The sequence below is a fragment of the Gigantopelta aegis genome, chromosome 10 (assembly GCF_016097555.1).
Source record: "Gigantopelta aegis isolate Gae_Host chromosome 10, Gae_host_genome, whole genome shotgun sequence".
In the NCBI taxonomy this organism is placed as follows: Eukaryota; Metazoa; Mollusca; class Gastropoda; order Neomphalida; family Peltospiridae; genus Gigantopelta; species Gigantopelta aegis.
The window spans coordinates 87,553,560-87,565,681 of record NC_054708.1 but is presented as its reverse complement, the minus strand read 5'-3'; the positions used below and the strand labels follow the sequence as shown (position 1 = coordinate 87,565,681).

Sequence of the window (12,122 nt, the reverse complement as noted above, 5' to 3'; positions counted from 1 at the left end):
GGTATACCACATGACCGTTATCATTTTGGTTTGGTTTGTTTTCTCGTGCACGGTTCTCGCAATCAACATCCGATTTGTTGTTGTTTGCTTGTCGTTCATTTGTGAGGTTTTTCTTCACTGTTCGTGAACATTTTCATTAACAATTTAGTTCAGACAAGTAAGTATCTCAATACAAAACGTTACAAACCCTTAAAACCAATAGTACCCAGTGCCAAATAGCAAATGTAGGCTAATTGTGGTTTATATATAAAATTTATTATTTCAAACACTAGTACAGTCAACATGGTCAGTGACGGTTATCATTGTCTTATTCCGATTCAAGTATTATGATTGCTGCAGCAGCCACTTTCTTAACAGAAGCACCCAAACTCGTTCCTTTCGCTGTCCAGGACAGAACAGTTGGAACATGCCCAGGAGAGGTGAAAGGAATGCACCCCAAGTCTGTGTGCTGTCTGGGAAATTTGTCGTGACATAGGCATTTCTGTGCTTCGAGCGACATCTACCCGTGACATCAGAATACTAACTTTCAAAATGATTTCAAGTAATTGGGTCACGGGGATTCCCATGGTATTTATCGATATAAAACCTGCTTTTTCACTCTATTTTATAAAAACATGATCTAAGTGTGTTTCAGTTTTGTAAATTAACCAAAATTAGAATTAATTTTTGCGGGCTGAAACTAGGGCGTGCGACTTTAATCAATTTCAATTTATAACACTAACTCATTTTGAATGTTTCAGTAAGGTCAAAGTGTGCCAGTCATATGATGTTGAGGTGTTACGTCCCACTTGCCATTCTAGTGGGATTTAACACTTTGTTATGTACCAAGATATCTTTAGCTATATGAGTAATAATTATTGTTTTGACACAGTACAGAGCATATACATAATTGACATCCACTTTAAATATGTTTATTGTCTTGTTGCAGGTCACTCACAACACAGAGGCGTTCAGAGTGTATACAGAACTGGAGTCCGATTTAAATGGATTCGATGACTTGACAAACGATCAATACGAATCACGCATCTTACAGACTCTCTCGGACATCAAGGCTTTGTCCATCACCGTGGACGATTAGCTGCTTCACCTTACACACACACACACACTGCAAATAACATTGTGTGAGATTTTTTCTATCCCACAGTGATATTACGTATGTGTGGAATCGATTTAAAGACATTGATTGGTTGCTTCATTGGTTGCTGACCTGGAGACATGAATGTAGTATTCTATTTCTTACATCTTATAAAAATGAGCTTAAATTAAAGAAGTTTAAAAGTGTTTGTCAACTAAAACTTATTTATGTTGCTTGCACAGTCAACTTATATGCCATATGTAATATGCCTTATGTAGCAATCAACATTGGTAGTGTTCATTTCAGTGGATCATTTAGCTTTGACATCATGGTCATAGTGAAGTAGTCAATCATGTGTTTTTAATCTTCAATATGTGGCATCTCACCATGTGATATGATAATCTGCCAGTGTTCTATCTCAGATTGGTGTGTGATGAAGCAGTACATCGGACTGGAGCAGGTTTAACGGCTTCAACTGTCGATGTCTAGCACTAACTAGGAGTGCATGTTCTAGATACAGGGGACCTTGTTTCAATATTTCAGCTAACCTCAAGTCAGTTCACGTTATTTTTACCCAAGTAACCTGTTGTTTGGTTCTATGAATTATATTTGTGTCGCCCAATCAGTTACCTTATCATTGGCCTTACGTTTTAATGACAAATTAGAATATCTTTTTTTTAATATTGCAAATCATGAAGGGACCATTCAAATATTATGTAACACTCGAGGGGGTGGGTTTGTAGGTCCAAACGTTATGTAGCTTTATAGGGGGTGGGTGTATTTAACAGCATTACTAAATCACGGAAAATAATCTATTACTAAAATATTTTATTTTGTTTTGTTTTTCATAAACTCTGTCATGGCGACAATGTTTAACGTAGGTAGTTATAAACTAGGCGTATACATGCAATTTATAAGGATTATAAATGGAGTTGAAATGTATATCTGCACTTTCCCAAATAGTAAAACAAGTACTTTAAAACTATATTACACCCATCGCATAACTTGTTTGTGAATGGGATGTGTGTGTGTCTCCAAATGTTACATAACATTTTTTGGGGTGTATGGTCTAAAGTTACAGGGGGAAGGGAGGGTGTCTAGTTTTGATAAAAATAATATTACTTAATATTTGAACGGCCCTAATGACTTTCAGAACATGCAACAGTTCACCAAATAACCTATATGTGATTCAAATTAATTGAAAGTTGGTTAACCAAAACGTGAACAGAACAAAGGTGAAATATTGTGGAAGATGATTTTGTAACTGCACTGAACACCGATTATTTGATTATTACAATTCCAAAAATGTCAACATCTTAGACACTTTTATATGTATATGTGATGTGTGCGTTTGTGTATGTGTCTGTGCAATGGCTGCATGGCTGACGACATTCAACCTTGTCCTTTATACTTTTACATTGATACCAATATAGTTTATTCAGAATTTTAAATGTATTTATGCACCGGCTTGGTAAAATATGGATTTTGTCTTACATTTGTATCATGTATTTTATAATAAAATGAATTGTTTTCATCACTTTATTATTATATTGGTAATATTTGTCATTTATTCTTTCATCCCATTTATAATCCGGTGATAAAAGAGAACTGATTAGTAACTTTAATTGAAATTTTCGTCACACAGGACATATATTAAAATTTAAACATCCAAGTACTGAATTCTTTTTGTGAATATGCACCTTACCTCATGTTCACAAAATATAAATTTTGAGAACTGTTTGCAAAAATTGTTTGTTTGATAATTTTTAGTCTTAGAAAAGAAATTCACTAAACATTTTCATTAGTAGCAAGGAATCTTTTTATATGCACCATCGAACATACGATGGCCTTTGATATACCACTCATGGTGCACTGGATGGAACGAGAAATTATCAAATAGCCCAATGGGCCCACCGACTGGGATCGATCCCGGACCGACCGCACATCAAGTGAACGCTTTACCACTGGACTACATCCCGCCATTGTCTGCAAAGAAGAAATGTGTATAAATTTCATGAGGTTGGGCACAAATGATGCAAAACATATACGCAGAGATTTTATTCTTGGTTTACAGTAATTATGGTTATTGTATATAAGTGTATACAATGTGCGTTAAATTAGATATGTAACTTAGCATGACACCAATTTAGAACTGTGATAAAATATGTACTATGTATATACTTGATATTCAACCCGGCTCAATACAGTGTCGACCGACCAGAGATAAAGTATTGATTATGTAAATACTAGATATTTAACCCAGATTTATATGACAATCTCGACATTGTCCATATAGATATAATTATTTAACCCAGCTTGATATGGGGCTGGTTAATTTGACCTGGGATAAAATAACTTATTTTTGACCTGGTCCGATATGGCGCTGGTTAATTTTGACCCGTTACAAAATGGTGTTCATGCAGATGTAATAATAATAGTCCTATTATTAGTGATATAAAAACACTGCCACCATACAAGAAGGAATTGTATGCAACACTGGCACTGGCCGTTTTTAAAATACTGCAACCACTTTTTGTAAGGAGGTAAAAGTAATCAAACTGTTTCTAGTAGGATATTGCCTGTTGTGTCGCAACTTGTCTGCTTTAACTGGATATTCAATTGAATGCTCAAATAAATAAATCATTAATTTCAATTTAAATCAAGTTTTGTGCTGTGGTAAATATAAAAAATATACGAAGGAAGGAAATGTTTTATTTAACGACGCACTCCACACATTTTATTTACGGTTATATGGAGTCGGGCATATGGTCAAGGACCACACAGATATAGAGGAAACCCGCTGTCGCCACTTTATGAACTACTCTTTTCGATTGGCAGCAAAGTATCTTTTATGTGCACCATCCCAGAGACATGATAGCACATACTCCGGCCTTTGATATACCAGTCGTGGTGCACTGGCTGGAGCAAGAAATAGCCCAATGAGCCCACCGACAGGGATCGATCCAAGACTGACCGTGCATCAAGCAAACACTTTACCACTGGGCTACGTCCCACCCCATAAACAATATACTGTACATATTTATTTTGGAGTTGTGAGCTGAAAACTGTTTTTGAAGTTGTGAATATATTACAATAATGAAGTTGTGTCATGTCATACTTCAAAAAGTGGGAAGCACAAACCAGATATTTATCTTTATATAAAGTAGAACAAAACACCAAACCCGTATACATCAAGGTGGCGGAGGGAGAGATATCATTACAGGTTAATAAGGTATGTAATTGCATGGTGTTACCCTATATTGCACAAGTTTTGGCAAACTCCACTTGGTTAACTGATATCCTACACACTTGACCTGTTATTCTTTTGTATAAAATCTCTTGCCCTTGCAACAATAGCTGAGAAATACCCATCAGAAGCATGGATACATGTGTACACAGATGGATCAGCAACCAATGCAGTGGCCAATGGAGGTGCTGGAATCCGCATAGAATTTCCATGCGGCGATAACCTCGACACAAGTTTAGCCACTGGATTGCACTGCACCAACTATCGAGCAGAGACTGAAGCGCTCATCCAAGCTGCCTCCATCATTCAGCATTGCACAGATGACTGCCAGCATGTTGCATTCCTCACCGACACACCATGTCTTGGAAGCCATCGAAACTGACAAACTTCCAAACCTATCCACAGAGCTCCAACAAGTCACCAAAAACAGACAGGTGGTCCTTCAGTGGATACCAGCCCATTGTGGTATCCTAGGAAATGAGAAAGCTGACACAGTGGCAAAAAAAAGGAGCAAGCAAAGAACAGCAGTGCAACAACATTGAATTCCAAGAGAAAAAACCCATCGTATGATCAACTTTAGAAGTGTAGTCAGCGAACGCAAAGACGAAGAAGCTGATATCCTACATACTTAACCTGTTATTCTTTGTATACACCCATCACCATAACAAACCAGTACATTTTTATTTAAACCACTAATGCACAGATGTTGCAAACTCGCATAGCGTAAACTAATTATGTTCCTCTTAAAAATTAAAACAAACCATTTTCTTGAAACATTTATTAACTGAAAATTATGCATTTCTCTTCAATATTGTAATAAGAAACATTCAGCAAGTATAATACATGTACATATTAAAAAATATTTTTGACATCTTCATCTTACATTGGCACTTTGGGTTTATTAAAGTACATACAACTACACAAGTAAGTGCCTATGTACTTCCATTTCAGGTTTTTTATCACTGTCTGAAACAAACACGTCTAAAACTCGAACACGCCAGTGGCAGTATTGCACACAAAATGAATGTCCAAGTCTTCACAAACTGTGCTCTCCTAGTAATCATAGCTGTTTTCAGTTTATTATACCTTTGTGAACCGTTTACTAACTGACGGAAAGAAGTAAGGGAGACGATATTTAGTGTAGTTACGATGTTTAAGTGTAGTTACGATGTTTCAGTGTCACGCCCATGTTTCAGTGTAGTTACGATGTTTCAGTGTAGTTACGATATTTCAGTGTAGTTACGCCCATGTTTCAGTGTAGTTACGATGTTTCAGTGTAGTTACGATATTTCAGTGTAGTTACGCCCATGTTTCAGTGTAGTTACGATATTTCAGTGTAGTTACGCCCATGTTTCAGTGTAGTTACGATGTTTCAGTGTAGTTACGATATTTCAGTGTAGTTACGCCCATGTTTCAGTGTAGTTACGATATTTCAGTGTAGTTACGCCCATGTTTCAGTGTAATTACGCCCATGTAAAACACTGAGCTGCAGTGGGACATGGCTTTGAGTAACACGGCTAACTTCCTCATAGCACGTTCGTGTGTGTTCCCTTAGTGCTTTCCATCAGTATACTACACAAGAGCATTAGGGCCAATCTGAACTATGAACATTAGTTTTATATCTTGAGATAATAAGTAGGGATCTCGAAATAATAATTCAAGATCTTGATAATACGTTGAAATTTCAACTTATTGTCTCAAGATTTCAACTTATTATGTCTAGATCTCAATGTATTATCTTGAGATCGCAAAGTATTATTTTGAGATCTCGACTTATCTCAAAATTTCAACTTACTATTGAGATATAAAACTATTTTTTCTTTGTACAGATTGGCCCCCAATATACTCTATTGTAGTACATGTATAATATTACAAAAAGGTTTGACTGATTAAATTGTGTGAATAAAAACTATTTATATGGTAATTATTAAAAATTAACACTTATTTATTCTGTAACATTCTCTAGTTTTAAATAAGGTATCCTTTTAAATTTCAAGGCTTGTACATAATTTTTTTTAATCTTTTCCTTTAACATTAATTAAGCTTGCACATAATCAGAATTTAAATTTTACAAGTGACGCATAATTTGTACTTATTCATTTGCTTAACAAGATTTCTGAATCTATTAAAAATCAATGTATGTTTGTTTATTACCCCAGTGGTCACTCATAACAGGGAAAATATTCTGCATTGGTCTAATGAACAATACTATTGGATGACTTGACGCTTACAAACCAATGACCTTATTGGTACTAAATATGACATCACGATTTGGCAAACACAAAATGACGTCATGCAGTTTAAAGAGTTTGCGTTTACAGCTCTCCGTTTTTGGTGTTAAATTTATAACAAAATGTCATTTTAATGCAATTCATTATAAATTTTGTACCACAATAAAGAGAAACTTTTGTTTTTGAAAATTATCTATGAAGGTGATTAAATTACAAAGTTATAGAAATACTCAGAACAGTGCGTAAAGTGGTTTACATCATTTCTATCGAGTACGTGAATGTGTAGAAATAAAGGCTTTTAGAGAAAAAAATAGCTGAGGTAATAAATAGAATAACAAACTCGGTACCAGTAACTATCAAATTTATGTCCCTCATAAAATAATTTTTATTTGTCACTTGCTAAAGCTTATAACTGAAAATTATTTCATTCAGGACATAAATTTGATATTATCCTCTTATGTTCTTCACACACAAAAAATTAAACTTTAAACCAGTTTTAAGCTACCTTTTGTACTACAAAATGGCTATAAAAATGAGATATGTAAAAAAAAAAAGAAGAAATTTACCAGGGGTCTTCCCATTGCAGGACAACCTTTTCCCAAAGAGAATCCATTACAAAATGACATTAAAATATCTTAAGAAAATTTAAATAAATATGTAGAAGAAACAAACTAAGTAACACAAAATTGGGAACTCTTTTTACAACAATAACAAAATTTTATCTTCTCACAGTGTCTTGTACTTTATTAAGAACAAAAAAATTAGTTAACAACTATAATTACAAGTGACTCTTTGTTCATAATGTCTTTACTACCTTGTACGAAAGCCAAACCCATACAGTGCTGAAATATTAAACTGGGGGTTGCACTATCTACATCTAGTTTAAAGACATTGTCCAGCTATAAAGACCGTTTCTTTACCACTAATGTATATATTACTAATAAGTTGCATGCACTTTTAGGGATACATTTTGAAAATAGTGATATTTCTCTACGGTGCATTTTACTGACATTTTTATCGAAATCAGTGGGGGTTTTATATATATTTTTTTATATACACTATCAGATTTATCAAATTATTTTATTTCTCCAGCCCTTAAATTCAAGTCATATTGTGATGGTAATTTAGTACAAATAATAATAAAATAAATACCAGATAATGATAAAATACTAATTTTGCAATAAAAACAATAAATTATATTAGTACGAGTGCTATAAACTAATAGTGGTGCGATAAAATATAAAAGGCTGGTCACAATGATCAACATTTTCCTGAGAATACAAACCGTATGCTAAGGGAAAGAATTAATGACAAAACATGCTTTTACAACACAAAATGTGTTGCCAAAAAATTCCTTACAAATAAATATTGAAGTGCACTTTTTGGGTGGTGGTGGTGGATACTAAAATACCAAACTTTGTAGGCTTGCGAAAATGTTGATGATTTCAACAACTTGAACAATTAAATGCAAATTAAAAAACAGCTTTATTGGTCACTCTGTTCTCAGTGTCCATGGCAACAAGAAATAAGAACTAAAATCAGCTGTAGCAAACACACAGACATTCAAATTTTAGAGCTATAAACATGCACATGCTTATCCCACATTCTGTTAATCCTAACCATGTCCATCAATACTTTGCGTAACAGGATGTTTGTGTGTGTGTGTGTGTGTGGGGGGGGGGGGGGGGGGGATCAAAGTAAATGATGATGTTTTTGTGCAAAATCCCCACACAAACTGTCAACAATAGGTTAAACAAAATTATATACTCCCAACAAAAAAATTGAGCAACTTATTATTTTTAAATTGATCTTTCTAACTGTATGTGTATTTATTTTAACAATATCCATAAAACATCACACACACATGCCCATGCCAAAACATCCCAAAATGACAGTATAAATTGAACAAGTATGGACATCCATCTCATTGCAGTTGCAATTAAAAAATAGCGGTATATCATGTCTTTCATAAATTGCTTAATTCTTTTTACGGAGAGTGTATATGAAAATGAGGACATTACCGTAATGAAATAATTTTTTTTTTTTTTTTCTACATTTGCAGGAATGTTTTCTTACAACTCTCCAGTTGAGTATTGGTGCTTGGCAGTCAATTTAAAACGCTATAAATTGTAACATATAATACAAAACTTAAAGGAATAGTGTAATATTTTCTCCATAATAATTAAATGATTAAACTGTAACAGCTTTCTAAAGACGATATTTTACCTCACCATATTACACGATCATTTACTAAGGCAAATGAACATTTTCCACACCTTACAACGTCTTTTAACTAGAGTTATACCCAGCTAAGACTAACATTCAGCCAACTGACAAGTAACAATTTTTTTTTTTTTTTCAGCAAGTCACATTATTCCTTTTCATTAAGGCTTTTTAAAGCAAGTAAATGATTTTGTTTCTCAGGTTAGCATTTCCGGCAGATTTCCCTCGTATTTTGACACTTGTTTGAAAATTTCCAATTCATACTTTAGCTCAGTTTGTACCATTTTATTATTATTTTGGGGGGTGAGGGGGTGAGGGGGAGGGGGGGGGGGGGGGGGGGGGGGGGTGGGGGGGGGGGGTGAGGTGGGGGGGGGGGGTGTCTTTGCTAGACAGATTTGCTATCTAACATTCGTCATTTCGACACTTGATTGCCAGTATGGAAACATGATTCCACAATACTGACTACTTCTACCTAAACACCAGCTCAGTATCTTTTATATGTACATTCCCATATGCAGACTAGTACATATTATGGCTACTTTGATACACCATGGGGCAAATATTGGGATGGTTTTTACCGGTAATATAAAAAATCATTACCGTACCCAACCATGTTTTTGCATATCACATAAAATAACTTGCGTGAAAACGTAAAATGTGTATTAGCATTACGATGACCCAATACAACAACAAATAACAGATATGATAAACATCAAACAGCTGTCTTTGATAGATGGACAATTATTATTCTGATACCAACTGCATGTATTTGAACACTGTAGTTGATTGCCAATGACGGCATTAATGCCCATGGCAGTAGAGATCACACCTGTCGGGGGTCGTGACATCATTAACACACCTGACAGTAGAGATCACACCCGTCGGGAGTCATGGCAGCATTAACACACCTGACAGTACAGATCAAACCCGTCGGGGGTCATGACGGCAGTAGAGATCACACCCGTCGGGGGTCATGATGGCATTAACACACCTGGCAGTAGAGATCACACCCGTCGGGGGTCATGACGGCATTAACACACCTGGCAGTAGAGATCACACCCGTCGGGGGTCATCACGGCATTAACACACCTGGCAGTAGAGATCACACCCGTCGAGGGTCATGACGGCATTAACACACCTGACAGTACAGATCACACCCGTCGGGAGTCATGATAGCATTAACACACCTGACAGTAGAGATCAAACTGTCGGGGGTCATGACGGCATTAACACACCTGGCAGTAGAGATCAAACCCGTCGGGGGTCATGACGGCATTAACACACCTGGCAGTAGAGATCACACCCGTCAGGGGTCGTGACAGCATTAACACACCTGACAGTACAGATCACACCCGTCGGGGGTCGTGACGGCATTAACACACCTGGCAGTAGAGATCACACTCGTCGGGAGTCGTGACGGCATTAACACACCTGACAGTAGAGATCTCACCCGTCGGGGATCGTGACGACATTAACACACCTGGCAGTAGAGATCACACCCGTCGGGGGTCATGACGACATTAACACACCTGGCAGTAGAGATCACACCCGTCGGGGGTCATGATAGCATTAACACACCTGACAGTAGAGATCAAACTGTCGGGGGTCATGACGGCATTAACACACCTGGCAGTAGAGATCAAACCCGTCGGGGGTCATGACGGCATTAACACACCTGGCAGTAGAGATCACACCCGTCAGGGGTCGTGACAGCATTAACACACCTGACAGTACAGATCACACCCGTCGGGGGTCGTGACGGCATTAACACACCTGGCAGTAGAGATCACACTCGTCGGGAGTCGTGACGGCATTAACACACCTGGCAGTAGAGATCACACCCGTCGGGGATCGTGACGACATTAACACACCTGGCAGTAGAGATCACACCCGTCGGGGGTCATGACGGCATCATGACGACATTAACACACCACCTGGCAGTAGAGATCACACCCGTCGGGGGTCATGACGACATTAACACACCTGGCAGTAGAGATCACACCCGGCAGTAGAGATCGTCGGGGGTCATGGGGGTCATGACGGCATTAACACACCTGGCAGTAGAGACCACACCCGTCGGGGGTCATGACGGCATTAACACACCTGGCAGTAGAGACCACACCCGTGGGAGGTCATGACAGCATTAACACACCTGGCAGTAGAGACCACACCCGTCGGGGGTCATGACGGCATTAACACACCTGACGGTACAGATCACACCCGTCGGGGGTCATGACGGCATTAACACACCTGACACTAGAGATCACACCCGTCAGGGGTCATGGCGGCATTAACACACCTGGCAGTAGAGATCACACATCGGGGATCATGACATCATTAACACACTTGACAGTAGAGATCACACATCGGGGATCATGACATCATTAACACACCTGGCAGTAGAGATCACACATCGGGGATCATGACATCATTAACACACCTGGCAGTAGAGATCACACATCGGGGATGATGACATCATTAACACACCTGGCAGTAGAGATCACACATCGGGGATCATGACATGATTAACACACTTGACAGTAGAGATCACATCTGTCAGGGTTCATCACAGCATTAACACACCTGACAGTAGAGATCACACCTGCCGGGGGTCACGACAGCATGAGTGTGTAGTATATATTCTGCATCGTCCTTGGTGGTGTCGTGGTTAAGCCATCGGGCAAAAGGCTGGTAGGTACTGGGTTCGAAGGCCAGTACTGGCTCCCACCAAGAGCGAGTTTTTAATGACTCAATGGTAAGTGTAAGACCACTACACCCTCTTCTCTTTGACTAACCACTAACAACTAACTCACTGTCCTGGACAGACAGCCCAGATAGCTGAGGTGTATGCCGCTGACAGTGTTCTTGATATAAGCATGAAAATAAGTTGAAATGAATATATTCTGCTTTAAAGTATGGATTTTTTATGTCAAAATGAAAATGTTTTATCTACACATGACAATTTTTGGAACTTATTGATGGATATCATGCATGCTGTTTGTATGTGATAATACGTCATCAAAATCCTAATATTGTTTTCATTTCAGTGCTTTTGATTAATCATATGTATAATAGGTAAATAAAGAAACTAACCACTGGGTATGATTTTGATCAGCATTTTAACCCATCAACTATCATAATGCAACATACAAGCCCATCGTGAATCTGTAAAACTTTGTAACACAACACAGAGTGGAAAGTTAAATGTGTAAATAACACATTTGCATGAAAGAAAGAAAGAATTTTTTTATTTAACAACTGTCAACACATTTTATTTACGGTTATATGGCATCAGACATATGGTTAAGGACCACACAGATATTGAGAGAAAACCTGCTGTCGCCAC

At 37.6% G+C, this 12,122-nt stretch overlaps 1 protein-coding gene and 1 long non-coding RNA gene across 2 annotated transcripts in view; one reads left to right on the top strand and one right to left on the bottom strand.

The window, feature by feature from the left end:
• LOC121383190 (bridging integrator 3-like) overlaps positions 1 to 2,623 on the top strand; it is a 30,204-nt gene extending 27,581 nt beyond the window's left edge. The window contains exon 10 of the mRNA XM_041513045.1: positions 929 to 2,623. Coding sequence (XP_041368979.1) covers positions 929 to 1,078 — 150 coding nt within the window. The 3' untranslated portion in view covers positions 1,079 to 2,623. The remainder of the gene's footprint in view (positions 1 to 928) is intronic.
• Positions 2,624 to 8,021: 5,398 nt separating this feature from the next.
• LOC121383299 lies at positions 8,022 to 10,682 on the bottom strand. Its single transcript, XR_005959278.1, has 2 exons — positions 9,685 to 10,682; positions 8,022 to 9,635 (listed from the first exon to the last, which is right to left on the bottom strand). It is a non-coding gene; the product is annotated as an uncharacterized LOC121383299 (long non-coding RNA).
• Between the last annotated feature and the right edge of the window lie 1,440 nt (positions 10,683 to 12,122).